Source organism: Capricornis sumatraensis, chromosome 3, assembly GCF_032405125.1.
Source record: "Capricornis sumatraensis isolate serow.1 chromosome 3, serow.2, whole genome shotgun sequence".
Classification (NCBI taxonomy): domain Eukaryota; kingdom Metazoa; phylum Chordata; class Mammalia; order Artiodactyla; family Bovidae; genus Capricornis; species Capricornis sumatraensis.
Genome location: NC_091071.1, coordinates 172,478,119 through 172,499,045, shown reverse-complemented (window position 1 = coordinate 172,499,045; position 20,927 = coordinate 172,478,119). Strand labels below are relative to the sequence as shown.

At 37.2% G+C, this 20,927-nt stretch overlaps 1 protein-coding gene across 1 annotated transcript in view; it reads left to right on the top strand.

Moving 5' to 3' along the window:
* Positions 1-20,927, top strand: part of CLIC4 (chloride intracellular channel 4) — an 80,374-nt gene that overhangs the window by 39,786 nt on the left and 19,661 nt on the right. Inside the window, exons 2-4 of the mRNA XM_068967315.1 lie at positions 47-156; positions 10,742-10,867; positions 19,844-19,950. Coding sequence (XP_068823416.1) covers positions 47-156; positions 10,742-10,867; positions 19,844-19,950 — 343 coding nt within the window. The remainder of the gene's footprint in view (positions 1-46; positions 157-10,741; positions 10,868-19,843; positions 19,951-20,927) is intronic.

Sequence of the window (20,927 nt, the reverse complement as noted above, 5' to 3'; positions counted from 1 at the left end):
TATCATCACTTTGACATTTTTTTAAATGTTCATTTCTGTTTCCCAGGCTGGCAGTGATGGTGAAAGCATAGGAAACTGCCCCTTTTCCCAGAGGCTCTTCATGATTCTTTGGCTCAAAGGAGTTGTGTTCAGTGTCACAACTGTTGACCTGAAAAGGTAAGATTTGGTTATAGTTGGGGATCAACTTGAGTACATAGTTTACTGTTTTCAGTTTGATTCTCTCCCCATCTCTCACTTTGCTTGCATATATTCTCTAAAGAAATGTATTAAAGTTCAGCTGATTGATGGACACATTTAACTTGCACAAGTATTATGGATAATTCACAGTGTCAGTATATTGCATGTGACCACTCTGTGTTTTTGAGAACTTATTGTATGTTTACCCTGTATTTCAAGAGCAGCACCAGGAGCTATTTTAGTGTCGATGCAGTGGCATCTTTGACATTACAGGATGAGCATGGGAACTTTCTAAGCAGATGACTTCTCATGTGTTAGTAAACACGTGGCCTCTGTATCTGGATTTTAAAAGCCAAGCGTGGAATTTTAGGAGGCTGATTACTGCTGTGGTCTTTTTCATTTAATCTACTTTTTAGGTAATAGGAATTTTCTGTAATACGATTTTGACCATATTTGGTTAAATACAATTATAGAATAAGAGCAGTTATCTTGCTCTGTGGCCCTGTGATTGTTCTTGCTAGTTGAAGGATGTTTCTAATTTTCTCTCCATAGACCAAAGTGGAGAGGGCTGTGAAGAACCCTGATAAGCAGTAAGCTTTTTACCTCAGGAACTTCTGTTCTTCCCTAGCAAACAGATTCGAGGCGAAGAACATTCATACTTTTTTTTTAAAAAAGGTTTAAGTCAAGGGTTGAGAGCATTTATACCAATAGACAATTTAGGATGTGGCAGTGGAAATGTATTCCTCTTGACACAAATGCCACAACATGCTTTGCTGTTTATTTTTAAAGCATATCAATCATGAACAGTATCCAAGAAAAAATATTGACAGGCTGTCACTTGGTGGGTAGCAGAATTCACGTGCATTCTTCTTCTGGGCATCACAAGGTGAGAATTATCTGACAGTGTAATCCTGTTCCCTGTTCTCTGTTATCATTCTCTGGGACCGTAAAAATTTTTTTTTTGCTTCACTTAATTAGATTTTGAGGACTTAAAATCTCTTTATTGAAAATAAGTCATAAAGTCTTCTAGGAACCCCTTTGGTTATATAAATGAACATAGAAGTAAGCCTTGGAAATTGTAAGAATTAAAACTACAGGATCATTTGAAGAAAAACCTAGCTCATATTGGACAGGACTGTTGTAAGAATGAAATAATTTATAGTTACCCTTCTATTACTGTTTTTTTCCTACACGCATTCACAAAGGGAGTTTCCCAATATAACTCCTAAAAATAGACCATGCCACCAAGCACACACCCTTAGTGTGTCTTAAAATACACGGATTCCTCCTATTCCATTTTTGGCTTGGAGCAAGTGAGTTGACTGCCATGCTTTGAAAAAAGCCTTCTTTGAACAGCTCAATACAGTGCTTGATTGTGGTACATACCAGTAATAGCACAAAAAACGATGGGAATTTGGTTCAGAAAAGGAAGTGAACTCGTCACAGCCGTTTCTAACTCATCTGTTTCACTTTTCACTTACAAACTTTTTAAGACATTATTCCTGGAAATTGATTGATATTTGAAGGCGTGTATATGTTTAGGGCTTATATATATGTAATGTACCCTATATGTAAAAAGTGACACATGAGAAGTGGGATGAAAGATTCAGGGTTTCCTGACAGAAAATCTACTACTCAAGATATATGTTTATTTCCTAGAGCTTTGTGTTAAATCAACAGAGAGCACTGAATATTGGAGCCTATATTCTTTATAGCTTTCTTTGAAAATCTTAGGTCTACAGTATATATTAAAAAAAAAAAAACCTTCTTAAGATCAGTTAAAAATATACAGCTAGTACATGATAATGAGTCCCCTTCATTCCCAACCTTGGTCATCAAGTTCCCCTTCACAGAGATAATTGAAATTAGATTGGTGTTTATCATCCTTCCAGAGCTTTTCTATGAGTTTCACCCTTAATACGGGCTTCCCAGGTGACTCAGTGGTAAAGAATCTGCCTGCCAAGTAGGAGACATGGGTTTGATCCCTGGATCGGGAAGATCCCTGGAGAAGGAAATGGCAACCTATTCCAGTATTCTTGCCCAAGAAATTCCATGGACAGAGGAGCCTGACAGGCTACAGTCCATGGGGTTGCTAAAGAGCTGAACACAACTGAGCAACACCACCACCCTGAATATGTAGTCTTAACTAAGATTTCAAAGCGAAGGTACCTCAAGAAAGTGAACATTGGCTCAAAAAAAAAAAAAAAGTAAATAGAATAAAGTTGTCACAGAAGAATAAAACATGTAGTAAAAAGTACCTTTCATAATTCTTAAAACATTAAATGTGACTGTTTTTAGAAAGCTGTGGGGGAGAAAAGATTTGGTGCCTACAGTGGTGGTTTTCCTGCTTTTTCTGATAATTGCCTAATTTCTTGGTGAAATGTACTGATCCCAGAACAAAGCTGGTGGAGAGCAATAGAACTCTACTGAGAGCTTTTTCGAAGCCCACTTTCTGCTCTGAAAAAATTATTGTTACATGACATTTCATCCATAGGAACAAGCCAGTTTCTAGTTCTGGCACTGTATGACAGGTTCTCTCTGAAGCTCAATTGGTGTTAATGACTATGCTGGTGGTATTCATATGCCCCTGTGAGACTTGGAGCAGCCTCCCGTTGCTTGCCTGCCAGTGCTGCCTTAATACTTTTGTGGGAGTAATTTCTAAACCTAATTTTCGGTTTATGCTGAAATCATATTATAGAACTTTTAGATTAAAAAAAAGTTTATAGGCTTTAGGAGAAATTTAAGTTTTTATCAACTGCCATTTGAACAAAAGCTTCAGGCAAATGTAAGTGAAAATAATAAAATGTGGGGCACATTTCAAGATGTTATCACATCATCAAAAGGGGAGCAACCATGGCATAGTAGAAAATGTGAGGGGCAGAGGCCTGGATCTGTGCAGAGAGAGCCCTGTCCCTGGTTTCCCTGGGACCTTGGGCAAGCTATCTCATCTTCGAGGTCAGTTACCTCATTTTTAATCTCAGGAAGGAGGAAGGGAAAAATAAACTGAAATTTCTTCAGTGTCCATTACATGTTAAATATCTTCACCATACTCATTAGAAACTATTCATATCAAACCATGTTCAAACCTTTCATTGAATAGAATTGATTATTTTATCACACTGGTGTTATAGGGCCTTTCTGGCTAACAGGTTCATGGCAGTGATCAAGACCTTTATTTATTTATTTATTTATTTATTTATTTATTTATTTATTTTTAAGACCTTTATTTAAAGACTTCCACTGTCTATCTTCACTGTGCTCAGAAGTTCCTAAATCAGAGATCAGCATCGTTAGAGCCCAGATAAGCCTGAGAGGTAGGCTGGGGGAAGAGAAAGAAAGCATGAGGACAGTAATGAGAGAGACCGTCACACTGAGACACTGACTTGGATGTAGCTGCGTGTGGCCATGTAGTTGTTAGGGTAAACTCCTCTGGTTTGGGGAATTGAGAGTAGAAATGATAACTTTAAGAAATTAGCTTTTTATTTTAAAAGCAGTGTTATATTACCAGTGCATAAAATTCCTCCTCCATGATATTGTCAGAGAAAATAAGTAAATTGGAGAAGACCCCCTTAAAAGTCTAAGCAGTATTTGTTTTCATTTTCCATTCCTATCTTAAACATTGAAACTCTCATCCTTTGTGGTGTCACTAATTTCCTTCTGCTTTAGAAGTCTGCACACCATTTGTAATATTGTGTGAGTCAGACCTACAGTAAGTTGCCATTATCATGGCATAAAGTTTGGAAGATGACTGTGATAGTTTAAACTTTAACAATTTTGAAGTAATTTAAAATGTTACAATGGAACTATGAAAATGACTGCTCTGTATATCTTAAAAGGACTTATAAACTCAGAACAAAATCTGATTTCCAAGTATATTGAGGTAATTTGCTTTCATTATCATGTCTCTGTGGTTCCACCCTTCTGAAAATAGTCTTTAGCAAGTTGAGAGATCAGTTTGAGTTCCAGGTATGTCTTTAGTAAACAGCAGCTTCAATAACATGTATAGAGAGACTAAGTGGAGTGGAACAGTCCAGCCTTTTAGAGAAATCATTCATTTCCTGCTGCTGGTCAGGCAGGAAAGTACAGACTCTGTCCTTTCCCTTTGTAAAGTTGACTTGGGCTACATGAAGCCCTTGTTAGAATGGTCCCACAGTTGAAGATACATGTCTCGTGAATGCGTTCTGAATCACATGTATACTCTCGGTATGTGTGTGTGAGAGAGAGACAGACAGGGAGAATCACATGTATACTCTCAGCATGTGTGTGTGAGAGACAGACAGACAGGGAGAATTTATTGCCATGTGTCTTTATGTTCTTTTTCAAGATAATTTCAAAGATGGAAATCCTGTTGAGGCCACTAAGAGCTGGATTAGAAAACTGGATTGTAAGTGAAAGGTTTTCTAAACCTGTTTCCAGTGTGTGTCTGCCTGAGTGCTCAGTCACTTGAGTCATGTCCAACTCTTTTCGACCCCATGGACTGCAGCCCACGAGGCTGCCTCTGTTCATGGGATTCTCCAGGCAGGAATAGTAGAGTGGGTTGCCATTCCCTCCCCTAGGGGGTCTTCTCCACCCAGGGATCGAGCCTGTGTCTCCTGCATAGTAAGTGGATTCTTTACTGCTAAGCCACCGGGGAAGCCCTGTTATCAGTATACATTCTGCTTATAAACTATAAATCTGTTAAGAATTATAAAAGTTGTATTTGATACCTTTTCATAGATGTTATTTTGTTTTAAAATGATTGCTCCACAAATTGACCTTAAAGTAGAAAGGGATCAGCAGTATACCACATTTGATCACAATAAATAAAATCCTTTAACTAGTTGAACGGGTACGCATAGGCAGATGCTTAGTAACTGGGATCTTGGTGTGTGTGGTTTGATGTCCACAACAATTCAGTCATTCAGTGTGACTTAGTATTAGTCAGAATATAGCAAATCTAGTGAAGGATAATTAATAGGAGTAAAGTGATCTGAACCAGAAGATTTGTGTTTACTTTTTTTTTTTTGCTTATTTGCCATATACTATGTCTAGCATTCTCTTGACTAGTGTGAATTAATTTTATGTCTGAAAAATCAAACCTTTAAAGTTTTAAAAGGAAACTCAATTAACAAATAAGTCTACATCCTTAGTATTTATTTCTGTTTAGTGAGTCAACTAGTTACAGTTGGTTATTTTTAAGAACCATCTCCAGTCTCCTGTGGCTGTGCTATAGTCATTTTTACCAAGCTGCTGGAACTGAGCCACCAGCTCGAGGGCCTCCAATTGTTGGTACTGAATTAAATTTTAATTGAAGTTAAGCCACTTAAGTTGCTTAAAGTATTAGCTTCTCTAAGGTGCCTCCTTTTCATTCCTTCTTTCTCTTTCTGTTTCTTCTTTTAGTTTTTTCTCTTTATATATTTCCTTTTCTTCATCTGGAAACAAAATAGGCAATAACAGAATAATTTTTTTTTCCATCTAAATAGAAGACTACTATAAAAAAAGACTTACTCTGATGAGTAGCTCTGAAAATAAATAGCCTCCAAAACACTGGAGAATATTCATGCTCTCATATCAAGGCATGAATTCTATGCACTTTACTTTCCTAGATATCCGTTAAGGGAAACATTTGAATGAATTTGAACTAATTGCTGAATACTTATTGAAGGCCTTTTATGAAATAAACCAAAGATGTCCTGAAAATTTTAGTCATTGCCTGTTCAGTTTCATTGTTCTCACATTGCAGTTCCTGAAACGTCAAGTTTCTGTGAAGCCTCTGTAAAAATGAGCCTTTGTGGGTCAAACAAAACACCTGAGACCTTAGAGTACCAAGTGAGGACTCGAAGTTGAAGAATCTTAGATTCTATCTGGTTGTTGACTTGATAATAGCTTCTTAATGAGTCACTTCAGTGCTTACAGCTTGTCTGTTTGAAATCTGCTGATCTGTTTAGAGGCATTAAAGTTTCTTCTCAAATCTACTTTCACTTGGAGCAAGGACCTAACATGATTGTCCTACATCTCAACAGTTAATCCTGGAAAATAGTATCATCACCTTAAAAAAAAAATCTATATAGCCTTTCAGCAGAAAAAAGAAGGACTCTCCACTAGTCGTGCACGGTTTCACTTTACTTACACACTTCTGTGCTAATCAAATTCTTAGTACCAGCTGATGCTAAGTAACCATCAGACTCAAATAGAATTTTGAACCATCAGACTCAAATAGAGTTTAAAATTGTCACTTCCATGAACATTTGTATCAAGTTTAGTTCACTTTCATACCCTTTGTTTGATTTGATCTTTACAGATAAACCAAGTCTTATATCCATAATACACATGAGGAAATCTGGACCCAGAGAGGTTGTGATTTATTTAATCACATAGCTGATGAATAGCAGAACTGTTCAATTTGGGACTTTAACCAGGTTCTTTTTATTTGGTTTTTTGGTTCCTTCTTCACCATGCTAACTTTATCCCTCCTCTAACAAATATTTTTGTTTGGAAACCTTGAAAATTGTCATAATTTATTGTAGGAGTGATAACTGTGATTTGTTTTGCCACCCTCCCTTACGGATTATTTTACAGCATTGATTTCTTTCTTCTCTTTTACCTAACTCTGCCCTGTTCATGAAAAAATGATTCCCTTATGCTTAAGCATTAATGGACGCGTTGTTAATCATAAGAACGTTAGTGGATATGTTTTATAACTTTGAAGTGAGAAAGGTGTCTTCCAGGTGCCCACAATTTGTGTGTAACAGACTAAAGGATGTTCTTATTCATTACTGGCATTGATGGAAGAGATGTATATTTTCTTTCTCTTGTGTATTTTATACAGTTTTATTAGCCCTCCTTGCAGTGATGAGATACTGTTGTTCTTTCTTACCTTTGTGCTACTTTCTTAACTTTTTTAAGTGTTAGGAGTTGGAAATAAATATATAAACCCTAAATTGTTAGGGTTTCCAGACTCTTGACTTTGTGTATGGTCTTTCTGAGTTGAGGAGGAAATAAATTCTAAGTGGGAACAAATGTGATTCTGAGTGAGAGTATGAGTGGGTAACTTGAAAACGGGAGATGACTACCATCTTGGACATGCTGGACCCTTTAATGATCAAAGAACAGGTGATTAAGATGATGAGTAAGAAGGAATAACAAAAAGAAACCAGGGGGAATTCCCAGGTGGTCCAGTGGTTAGGGCTGCCGTAGGCCCACGCCCAGGTTTAGTCCCTGGTCAGAGGAACTAATATTCTGCAAACCGTGCAGTAGAGCCAAACACAAAAACAGAAACCAGTGGAATGAAAACCAGAACAGTTCTGATTTGGAGTTGAGTACTTACATAAAAGTTACTGGGACCCTCTAGCCATACCTCACTATTTAACTGAATATGTGTCTGGAAGACTTGCTAACGTTCCACGTACTCCGATTATTTTGTGTTCAACTTTACCTTGTCCAACCAAAGAATGCTCAGTAAAAGAATGAGAGTTGAAAATCAGATCAGATTTTGACTTTTAAAAGCTCTCTTTTGGAATTTAGGTTATTGCAGAAGTTGATAAATAGTCTTATTTTTTCTTTGGCTTGGGAAGGAGATACGCTGTAGAACTTGAGTAGAGGAAGGCCCTGAGTTAGAACATTTGAGCTATTTGGATAATCACTAAGTCCTTGTATATTTGATTGGAAAATAATAGTAGATGAGGAACTCTCCAGACCTGAACTGAGAGAGAGTTAATGGGGTGTATGTGGTAAGGGGAGTGAAAGTAAGGGAGAGAGAGAATTGATCTGTATAAACCCAGGGGAAATTGATAAGCTGGACTGAGTATAGATTTTTGGGTACACTCTATTTTAAAAATTGTTTTTAATGACAAAATATTTTACCTTCATGATTCACTTAAAGATATCCTTTGTTTTATTCAAATTGTGTGCCTTTGTGGTAAGGAGGGAAGGAAGGAAGGTCTGTACTAGGGGAAAAGTTCTTTGAAGCAATGTGTTATTTTTTTAAGTTTTTTAAGTTCATCTTCTTAATTATGAGAGTTCTCAAACATATACAAAAATGAATCAACTTCCTCATAGCTTCAGTTCTGTTATCAAGATTTTGCTTCCATTTGCTTTGTCCCTTTTTTTGTTTTTGTTTTTTCTCTTTCCTGAAATATTTCAAAGTGCACCCCAGGAATACTGTCATTTCACCTCTACTTATTTCACTGTATATCCCCAAACAATAATGACATTTCCTTACCTAACCACAATGCCATTATAATATCTAGTTCCCAATGTATAATCCAGTTTCCCTGTTGTTTAGTCACTCAGTCGTGTCCAACTCTTTTGCAATGCCATGGACTGCAGCCCCCATTCACCTCTGTCCATGGAATTTTCCAGGAAAGAATACTGGAGTGGGTTGTCATTTCCTTCTCCAAGGGATCTTCCTTGAGACCCAGGGACTGAACCCACAGCTCCTGCCGTGTCTTCCTGCATTACAGGTGGATTCTTTACCGCTGAGCCCCTGGAAAGGTTCCCCTCTCCCCACTCCCAGCCCCAGTTTCCTTAGTTGTCTCCAAAATATTTTCTCTTTCACTGGTTTGTTCAAATTAGGATTCAAACAAATTAAACTCATATTTGGTTGTTATGTGTCATAAATTTTTCTTAATCTACAACAATCCCTTCTAACTCCCACTTGTGGCTTTTTGTCCTTCTGCCATTGACTGGTGAAAATCCAGTTAGTTGAACTGTAGATTGTCCCAAATTCTAGATTTGGCTGACTGCTTCCTTGTGGTATCACTTAACTTTGTCCTATAACTCCTCATGTTTCCTATAAATAAACTTTTTGGTCCCAGGACCCCTTTATTCTTTTAAATTATTGAGGACCTCAAAGAGCTTTCAGTTAATATTGATTTTACTATATTAGAAATTATAATGAGGAATAAAATTTGTAAATTTCTATTTAAAGTTAGAAATTTAAAATAATTATTTACTAATTCATTTAAGTAGAACAATCACGAACTCATTGTCATCGCAATTATTTTTAATTAAAAATAACTTTATTCTCCAAAACAAAATTAGTGAGAAGAGTGGCATTATTTTATATTTTTGTACATATCTAATGACCTCCTTAATAGAAGACAGATTCTTATATCTGCTTCTGTATTTGTTACTTTGTGATATCTGCAAGTAACCTATGGAAAATTCCACTATACAACATGAGAGTGAAAAAGGTACATGATGTCTTTTTATTATTCGAGTGGTTCTGATCTCACGGACATCTGATGAAAAAGTGAAAGTTGCTCAGTCGTGTCAGACTCTTTGCGACCCTATGGGCTATACAGTCCATGGAATTCTCCAGGCCAGAACGCTGACGTGGGCAGCTGCTCCCTTTTCCAGGGCACCCTGGGTTCCCTAAGGAATTCCCTAGTGACTCAGACGGTAAAGCATCTTCCTACAATGCAGGAGACCTGGGTTCAAACCCTGGGTCAGGAAGATCCTCTGGAGAAGGAAATGGCAACCCACTCCAGTACTCTTGCCTGGAAAATCCCATGGACGGAGGAGCTTGGTTAAGCTACAGTATGTGAGGTCGCAAAGAGTTGGACACGACTGAGTGGCTTCACCTTACCTGGTTCCCTAGATCACAGATTGAGAGACAGCTGCCCTAGGAGGCTTGATTTGGTAAGAATGGTGGTTAGGTGGTGATGAATGCTTCATGTTTTGTCATTAGGATGCACATCATATCTGGTCATGTTATTGATTCTAGGATTCACTGGGCTTAGGTGAGGCATTTTGCTTTTTAATAGGGCAGCATACCAGTTTTACCATTTTTATTAGTGTTCTGTGTATTTTCAGTTTTTCCTAATTAACAGGAGGAAAATGTCTTCATTATTTAATTTTAAATTTCTATGATAATTGGATTTATGGACATTTTTCCATATGTTCACTTATCTGTTACTTATCAATTTATTTTGACCCATACCTATTAGAGTTTTTTAATTTGGACAAAGTCCTTCTTAATTACTATCATATTTTGTCCATTCTGTGTTGCCTTTTATCTTTGTTTATGCTGTCTTTTATATGTTAAAGTGTTTTCATACTAGTCAAATCTTGTGACCTTCTATCAAGTCTGGATTTGGAAAATGGAAAGGAAATAACACCTGAATTTGAAATGCTATGGAAAAGGACTGTGGCAATCAGCTACTCCTCTCCCTTATTTAAAAAATAAAAGGCCTAGAGAAGTAGAGAAGTTATAGTTTGTCCATCTTTACACAGTGAGGTAGTGCCAGGGTTTAGACTAGAGACTGACTTTCCCAAGTCTTCTTCCCCTCATTCTATCTCCATTTCTAATAAATACCTCAGTTAAATTTGGAACATGAATTAAGGACTTTGTAATTAAAATCAAAGGTTTAAAAATTTCTTATCATAAATTATATGCTTTGTGGAGGTTTGCCTCTTACTAGAGTACTATTGCGGCTGTTATACTTAGTGGAAAAAGTATATTTTTTCTTATTCATTTTTATATACTTTAAAATTTAGAATCACTCTGAGAATGTAAAGTATTGTTGCATTCTTTAGTTAGAGTTAAAAATGACCTGATTTTGACCACTGTTTTGCCTAACAGGAAGCCTGCAGACCTGCAGAACTTGGCTCCGGGGACCCACCCACCATTTATAACTTTCAACAATGAGGTCAAAACGGATGTAAATAAAATTGAAGAATTTCTTGAAGAAGTCTTATGCCCCCCCAAGTGAGTATCCAAGAAAATATGCCTGGAAATATTTCCATTTTTTAAAGCTTTGCCTTATTTGGCCCTTAGAGACATTTCTCTTGATTGTACTTAAGTTAAATTGTCCCAGAATTAAGTTGGAATGACTAGGACTTCTCTTCATTCATTATAAGGCTACACAGATGTTAGAATTGGCTGCTGGCTACGCCCGTAAGCCATACTAAGAAAGGTAGAAATCGGAGTAAGCTGGAGCATACCTGGTGAAAGTAGGTTTGGATATGTGAGATAGGTCAGGAAAGACTAATTATTTGAGGTCCCAAAATGAGAGTGAAGTTTAAGGATAAGAAGAGATGGGGAAAGACATACTCACATTGAACCCAGCCAGAATGTCTAAGCAGGAGTGTGGTACAGGTTGCTGGGAGATTTCCTATCTGGCCATTTTATAGGTAATTTTCTGAAGCTACTGCCCAAGGGCGTTAACTTTTTAGACTGTGTCCCTGGGATTCCACTTTTATATATATATTTCTTAGAGGTGTTCTAGATCCCCTGGTCCAGCATATTAGCCCATGTGAAAAGTACTCAACTATTGTCTATAATGTGAGATGTAACTGAGAAATAAATGTACTATAATGACAGTTAACTAAATTGCAACTATGCAGGTTTGTAATCTTGGCATAGATTCAAAGCCTCATTGATTGCTTTTAGGCTTTTCCAGTTTGATTATCCTGAAAACCAGGTTTCTTTTTTGGGGGCCCAAGCCTTTTCTTGTTAGTTGTCTTTACTCTCCACACATACAGATAAATTTCCTTGGAATGGGATTATTGAGTTAGAGAGTTCTAAAATAATAGTTACTCAGTATTCCTTCCTTCATTCATTGGTTTATTCTGCAAACAGTTACTGGGCAACAAAGCTCTATGGGTACAATATGAGACAGTTCCTGCTCTCTAGAGGTGCAGTTGAATATGGACAGATAGTGGTGCTATGGGGAAGGTGAGTGGAATCAGGAAAGGCTTTAGAGAAAGAGTTAACAGTTGAATTAAGCTATAATTGAAAAAAAAAAAAAAAGATTGGCATTCAGCAGGTGAATGAGAAGATGACAAACATTCCAAGCAGAAAAATAATTTTGAATAAACTTTCTTTGGAGGACCTAAGGATGTGACTGGGTTGAAGATGGTAGGAAGGCTGCCAGGAGGTATGTGGGTAATGATATCTCTGTTTGCAACTAGTTCATCTTCAATTGGGAACAGAATTGCCCTCTATTCAGCAGTTTTATACTAAGCTTAAAATTTCATTTTCTTAATCCTGTGTTCTAAAGTTTATCCTCTGCCTTCCTGTCTTTCTGAGAACCTCAAACTTCTTTTATCTCTACTTTCCAAGAGTCCTAACCTACCTTCTATCCCTAGTAAAGTTTCTGTAGACAAATATTTATAAAACTATGTTTAACTTTTCCTTCAGACCATGTGTATAGTTACAATACTGATAAACTGAAACTAAGATCTATAGAAACTGAAGCTTTATATACATCAGTAACGAACTATTGTGAACATTCATTCAACTTAGTGGAAATAACTTTTGAGAGAATATAGAACCTGCCAGATCTCTTTTTATTTTTTTTGTGTATATATGTATGTATGTATATCTTACCCTTTTCGTTTTTAAAGTCTGTCAGCTGTGAGGAAAGGTCCATATTCACTAGTTTATCCTCAGACTCTAATGAAAGTAGTCTTTCTCTCATAACTGTAGATTATTGTATCAACATTAAATTATAAATAGAGAAACTGTTTGAATGACATTTATTTTCTGGAAGGGAAACTATGTTGTTTCAAATCATAGTCTGAAATGTTTATGGTATAAATCCTTCCAAGGATATTTACATTTTTGAAGTCAGTATGCTGATAACATTATATACCATTTCAGTAAAATGGGGGCATTTTTACACATTCTCTCCTAACCTTCTTCTTCAACAATATCAGCAATAACAACAAAAAATTTCATTATTCTTATTTTTTATGAGGGAATAAATACTAAGTAATAATATTGAAGTTATAGTAATCTTAGCTCCATAATAAATATTAATGGAGCTAATATTAAAATATTCTAATTTTTTGGCATCTAGGACTCTCTAAGACATCATAGCATTTTTAATTTGATTTGGACTTTGAAAATAAACATTTTCACTTTTTTTTTGGCCACATTGTATGGCTTGTGGGATTTTAATTCCCCAACCAGGGATTGAATCTGGGTGCTCAGCAGTGACAGCAGGGTCCAAATCATTGGACCACCAGGGAATTTCTTCACTTTGTTTTTCATATATAAAAAATTTAGCTTCATTTCATTTAGGCATAAAGAGATACTCTAACCAGAGATGATCTTTTCATTTAAATAATTTAATTTAAAAAATTGGGAGATTTTTCTGTTATAAAGGGTTTATAATCTGCTAAATTCTCTCTGTGGTTAATTTTTCTTGTTTTTATGTTGATGTTTCTGATGGCTCAGATGGTTAAAGAATCTGCCTGCAATGCGGGAGACCTGGGTTCAACCCCTGGGTAGGGAAGATCCCCTGGAGCAGGGAATGGCAACCCACTCCAGTATTCTTGCCTGGAAAATTCCATGGACAGAGGAGACTGGCAGGCTACAGTCCATGGGATTGCAAAGAGTTGGACACAACTGATTGACTAACACCTTTGACTTTATATTCTGAAGAGCATTTCTAAATAAAGTTAAAAATTTTACTTTAAATAGAAGGGAGTATTTTTGATGTTACTAATGCCTCTGCTGTTATTAACTAACATTCAAGTGCTAATTATGTGCCATGCACTGTGCATTGTGGAGTATTTTGTGGAATATCTCAATCTTCTCCAAGACTTTATGGAAAAACTGAAGATGAGTAATCAAAATAATTTGTCCAGGGTTTCACAGTTAATGGTGGCAGAGTTGGTATATGCATGCTGCATGCTAAGTCGCTTCAGTTGTGTCCACTTTGTGTGACTCCATGGACTGTAGCCTGCCAGTCTCCTTTGTCCATGGGAATTCTCCAGGCAAGAATACTGGAGTGGGTTTCCATGCCCTCCTCCAGGGGATCTTCCCCACCCAGGGATTGAACCTGCTTCTCTAATGTCTCCTGCATTGACAGGCGGGTTCTTCACCACCAGCGCCACCTGAGCAGAGTTGGCATACTTCCTTTCAAAGCTAGATCTATATGCCTTCAAAAACCTGTTTCTTCTTCTGTTTTTCATTTGGTTGAGTTTGACTTTTGTTAAAGGTAAAATGTGAGTCTTTAATTGGAATTGTGCTTTAGTGAGTACAAAATTGAAGGCTAGCTCAAGTTTAGAGGAAGGGTAGGATAGAAAGCGAAGGGAGTTGGTTTTACTGTGATGACCAAGTGGGACTGAAAGTGGTTGTCCAGCTTAATTTAGTGAATCCTTTTTAAAAAGTAGGGTAGGTTTAACTTCTGATGAGTTTTTGTTTATATGCATGGGAGCAGCATGTTTCGGAGAAGGCAATGGCACCCTGCTCCAGTACTCTTGCTGGAAAATCTCATGGACAGAGGAGCCTGGTAGGCTGCAGTCCGTGGGGTTGCTAAGAGTCAGACACAACTGAGCGACTTCACTTTCACTTTTCACTTTCATGCATTGGAGAAGGAAATGGCAACCCACTCCAGTGTTCTTGCTTGGAGAATCCCAGGGATGGTGGAGCCTGGTGGGCTGCTGTCTATGGGGTCTCACAGAGTCGGACACAACTGAAGCGACTTAGCAGCAGCAGCAGCATGTTTGCATTGAGAGTACTTTGCCTTTAGTGGGTTCTGTAACCCATAATGTGAAATACTGATCAAACAGCATGTTCTCTGTCATGCAGACTTGCTTCTAGAGGATGAAAGAGAGAGAAGAAAGTGTTTCTGGGATCATCACATGCATTCTTTTCCCTTTCCTCTGTTCTAGGGCAGTCAGGGATCAGCCGTTTCTCTAGGATGAGGTCTTCAGGTCTTCAGTTCAGTTCAGTCGCTCAGTCATGTCCGACTCTTTGCGACCCCATGAATTGCAGCATGCCAGGCCTCCCTGTCCATCACCAACTCCTGGAGTTCACTCATACTCACATCCATTGAGTCAGTGATGCCACCCAGCCATCTCATCCTCTGTCATCCCCTTCTCCTCCTGCCCCCAATCCCTCCCAGCATCAGAGTCTTTTCCAGTGATTCAACTCTTCCCATGAGGTGGCCAAAGTACTGGAGTTTCAGCTTTAGCATCATTCCTTCCAAAGAAATCCCAGGGCTGATCTCCTTCAGAATGGACTGGTTGGATCTCCTTGCAGTCCAAGGGACTCTCAAGAGTCTTCTGCAACACCACAGTTCAAAAGCATCAATTCTTCAGCGCTCACCTTTCTTCACAGTCCAACTCTCACATCCACACATGACACTGGAAAAGCCATAGTTGGCAAAGTAATGTGTCTGCTTTTGAATATGCTATCTAGGTTGGTCATAACTTTTCTTCCAAGAAGTAAGCATCTTTTAATTTCTTGGCTGCAGTCACCATCTGCAGTGATTTTGGAGCCCCAGAAAATAAAGTCTGACACTGTTTCCACTGTTTCCCCATCCATTACCCATGTAGTGATGGGACCAGATGCCATGATCTTCATTTTCTAAATGTTGAGCTTTACGCCAACTTTTTTACTCTCCACTTTCACTTTCATCAAGAGGCTTTTTAGCTCCTCTTCACTTTCTGCCATAAGGGTGGTGTCATCTGCATATCTGAGGTTATTGAGATTTCTCCTGGCAATCTTGATTCCAGCTTGTGCTTCTTCCAGCCCAGTGTTTCTTATGATGTGCTGTGCATATAAGTTAAATAAGCAGCCTTGACGTACTCTTTTTCCTATTTGGAACCAGTCTGTTGTTCCATGTCCAGCTGTAACTGTTGCTTCCTGACCTGCATATAGGTTTCTCAAGAGGCAGGTCAGGTGGTCTGGTATTCCCATTTCTTTCAGAATTGTCCACAGTTTATTGTGATCCACACAGTCAAAGGCTTTGGCATAGTCAATAAAGCAGAAATAGATGTTTTTCTGGAACTCTCTTGCTTTTTCCATGATCCAGCAGATGTTGGAAATTTGATCTCTGATTCCTCTGTCTTTTCTAAAACCAGCTTGAACATCAGGCATTTCACGGTTCACGTATTGCTGAAGCCTGGCTTGGAGAATTTTGAGCATTACTTTACTAGCATGTGAGATGAGTGTGATTGTGCAGTAGTTTGAGCATTCTTTGGCATTGCCTTTCTTTGGGATTGGAATGAAAACTGACCTTTTCCAGTCCTGTGGCCACTGCTGAGTTTTCCAAATTTGCTGGCATATTGAGTGCAGCACTTTCACAGCATCATCTTTCAGGATTTGAAATAGCTCAACTGGAATTCCGTCACTTCCACTAGCTTTGTTCGTAGTGATGCTTTCTAAGGCCCACTTGACTTCACATTCTAGGATGTCTGGCTCTAGGTGAGTGATCACACTATCATGATTATCTTGGTCTTGAAGATCTTTTTTGTACAGTTCTTCTGTGTATTCAGTTCCTTAGTTGATCCTATTTACACTGATTGTAAGCCTTCTTGTTTCCAGGTAGGAGGAGGAGAAAAGGCAGAAGAGTTGTATAAGCTGGTGAACTAGAATCCAGCATTTCTAATAACAGGTTTTTGGCATTTGATGAAACTGAAAACAAAGGGGTTTTCATGTGAACATTTCTGATTTAATCATGACAAATACAAGCTATTCTAGAGTTGTTTAGAATTTAGAGACTAATGAAAAGCTAAAATCAAGGAGTTTTTGCTAGTGTAGATAGCTATAGGTTTTAATGGAGAAACTGTCTTCTCTTCTGGGGTATTTCTTTCAGTTTCCCCCTTGCTTGAAAGAAGGAACTACTTTGCCACCCCCCACCCCGACCCCCACCAGAAGCTTTTTAAAAGCTTTGAAATTTGGATTTTTAACTGAAGCAGGCTTGTATACTTGGCCCACTTACTGATAAAAGAAGAGAAGGATAGAGGAAGCTAGATAATTTTGGAGAAAAGTTCTATAAACTGTTGTTAAGCCTTTTTTCTTTCTTTCCCTCTGTTTTAAGAGAAATAACAATGAAACTTGAATTTACAGGAGTAATTTAATAGACTTGTATAACCACCCTTTATTATCATATTAACACAAGAAAGGAGAAAATGTCTGAGCTTTTTCTTAAAGGATGGAAATATTCTTAGCTCAGTTCAGGTCAGTCGCTCAGTCGTGTCCGACTCTTTGCGACCCCATGAATCTCAGCACCCCAGGCCTCCCTGTTCATCACCATCTCCCGGAGTTCACTCAGACTCTTAGCTAGTCTACCATAAATACTAGTCAGGATGTGATACAGGATGTAAAAAAGGACTGATCTTAAATTCTCAATGCCCTGGATGTGCATGTCTGTTCTGTGACACATAGCCTTTTATTAATCATTTACTTTCATTAAATGTTAAAGTAAATGTTCATAATAGTTGAAAGGTATTGCTTAGTCAAGCAGTTTGCCAATACTACTACTAATGAATTATTAAAATCCAGTGTTTGGGGGAAATGCAAAATAGTTGACAACTGATTTTGGACCTAATGGTTTAGTATTTGATTTATCTTTTTGAACTTGATCTGTAATAAAACAAAAACAACAGCACTGGACTTGGGAACAGGAGATGTGAGTTCGATGATACTTTTATTTAATCCAATGATTTGAGGGTAACTATGTAAGTTTTCTGAAATATAATTTCCTTTTAGCAAAATGAGAGATTGAGGTTGAGTGGTCTCTTGTACCTATAGTATTGTATGCATTAAATTAATAATACAAGTTTAATTGTTTGTCTTAGAGAAGAATAGGGCATGTTTAACCTGTTTTAGAGAACAGTAGTTTTTTGTTTTTTTTAAAGAGTTATATAGTATCTGTTTCCATGTAATAAAGGATACGCTGATTGCAAGTCCTACATTTTTACCTACTCATTAAAATAGGTCTCTGGTAAGTATGATTCTGTGTGTTTGTCTTTATAACCCCAGTACTTAGTACAACTTCTGACACATACCTAATTATTAGAATAAATAAATAGATGCATAAAATGAATATATAAATAATCTATAATTCAAATCTATTTCCCTGTAAGGTACTTTGAGAATTATGAAGTTTACTTCATTAGAAAAAGTAGGTACTCTTAAATATTGGTTGGGGAAAAGAAGAGTAAATTTGGAAACTTGGCTAGAGGAAGACATAGGTGTACTGAAGAGGCGCTTTTGTTCCTTGCACTGTATTTTCTTTGGAATGAGTCAATGAAGGTACTGTATTATAAGTGGTGGAAATATTTAAAGTACAGGCTGGTTATTTTTCATAGTCAAGGGAAATCCAGGGATGTTGAAGCTGGAATTAACTGTTTCAGCTCAGGCAGGGGGGAAAAAAAGGAGAGAGAGAGATTGATAAAGTTTTCTGTAGTTAACAGGAAAAAACCATGTTATATATGTATATATATATAAACACACACATCACACACATATATAATATACATATACATACACTGAGGTGAAATTTATTTACTGTAATCATTCACTGAAAAGCTCATTATGTAGTTAATTTAACTTCTAATTATAAAGAACCTTTCAAGCTTAAAAATAGATATTAAAAAGGAAATAACTTGAGCATATAGGTATTCAATAGATATTTTATATTCTCCTTCCCAGTATAGTACTATGTCTAATTTAGAAGATATCTTTTCTTGAATTTAAAATGGTAAACATAAAAAATATGAATATAAAAACTAGCCTGAAACTACAACTTTCAACTGGACTAAATTTTTTCCTAAAAATTTTTTCAATTTAAAGAAAAGTGGTAAGAAAGCATCTTAAAATGTATGAATAAATCTGAATAGCTAGTTCAATGTAAGATTTTTTTTCAGTTGTTTTACTGCCCCAGTCCATTTTCCAGGGAAGTTTTGCAGGGCTTTTAAGAAAAGAACAATCTTTCCTAAGGTGGTGCTAAGAGTCTGAATTTCTCTAGTTATGACGAGTTGCTGCAAACTCTGCTGAAGGGAGAAGTAAAGAATTGGGCTTTTTCATGTGTATTTTCCAATTTAAGGAAGAAATAAAAATTAAGTAGGTGTATTTGAAATTTAAGTGTATAAAATACACGTGTGTGTCTTTTTAAAAAAGCTGTTGTGTCATGAAATGTCTCTTCTCAAAGTAGAAAGACTTTGTAATAACACAACAGAGCACTTGTTAGCAAAATTCTGATGTCTTATTTTTCTGTTGCTCAGTGTCACCCTTACAGTATTTCGTATATGGAAAGCTTCGGAAAATCTTGAATGTAGGGCTAAAGTGAATGATGGGCCTCCTGCTGTTCTTATCCTTGACCTAGATTTGGCCAGTCCAGATTCTTTTCCTACTGCCAGGGTTCTGTGGCACTGTTGTGCACGGCTGGCTCAGTGCATGGCATACCAAAGATGTCTGTTTGGCATTCCTATCTGAGAAAGCTCTGCAGTTGAAATGTGGCTAGTGCACCTGAGGAAATGAGTTTTAACTTTATTATGATTAATTTAGATTCCTATTTGGATAGCCTCAAGTCGCTAACGGCTACCATATTGGACAATTCAGATATATAATATCTCTGTCAGCACAGAAAGTTCTCTTGGACAGCTCTGCTCTAGAGTTCTCTTACTAAGACGCCCATTGGCTTGGCACCACTCTCTGAACAAGTAGACTGTTTTCCCAGAATTTTAATTTATAAAATGAAGATGGGGTGCGGATGCCCTTTGGATGCCAAGAATACTAATATGTGAACAAAAGCACTGTGCAGAACTTTGTTTCCTAAGGAAAAAGCACATCTTAAAAAATACTGTGGAAAGCTGATGATGGCATTTCTTAGAGTGATAACTGTTAAAAGATGTCTAGTAACTGCTAGCACAATGGTTTGATAGGATTTACGCTAATGTATCTTTGGAGGCTCTATAATCCATTATTACATTTTCCATTTAGGTACTTAAAGCTTTCACCAAAACACCCAGAATCAAATACTGCTGGAATGGACATCTTTGCCAAATTCTCTGCATATATCAAGAATTCAAGGCCAGAGGCTAATGAAGGTAAAAAAAAAAACAAAAAACAAAAAAAACCAAGTGGTTGAATTAGCAGTGTAGAACCAGTCCCTCCTACCTACCCTCTAAAAGACCTCCAAAACTAAACAAAAACAGGAACAAAGATCAGAATATCCTATTATGACAATGATTATAAATGATTACTTTGGAGGCCATTCCTTAAAGTATTAAAAACTAGCTTTCAGAGTTGATCAGAGATTTGATGATAAACCAGAGTAAGTCCTTAAATTGTTCTTTTTCTCTGTTTCTTGTTGATTAACTGTGCCTAGCATAAAGTGGGTGTGTGATTAAATGTTTATTGAATGAATTTGTTCTTATATTCTTCTGAGAAGTTACCATGAAGGGAGCTATACAGAAAATTACAGTGTCTCAGAAACAATGGATTGGCTGGTTGTAGTGGTTGGAATAGATTGATAAAGCTTAATTTAAACTATTACTGAAGCTTTTGTTTATTGTTGGGTGCCAGGAACCTAAAGTCAGCCTGGGTGGATTTTTGTGCTAATTACCCTTATGAGCAGTTTTTGAAGTTGCTCTAAGAGAGCATTTGGACACACCAGCCTTGCAAAGATCTCTGTATCCTAAAACTAAGGTTTTCCCTTCAAGTCCTATTTTCCTGGTGAGAGTGGTTTGTGTAATACAGATGCTACCTCCTTCTTTTATTTATTAAAGGACACTGTCTTATCATTTCATTTAGCAAACTTACATATAGTAAAAGGGAAGTCTCTTTAGAAGAGGTCCCATTGAATGAACCTTGTCCTAACTACACCGTTCAGTTGCTTCCCCTTTTCTTCTCTTTGGGATGTTAAGCATTGTTCTTTTTGCCAAAAACTATATAAAGAGAGCATTTAGTTCAGTTCAGTTCAGTCTCTTAGTCGTGTCCGACTCTTTGCGACCCCATGAATCGCAGCACACCAGGCCTCCCTGTCCATCACCATCTCCCGGAGTTCACTCAAACTCACGTCCAT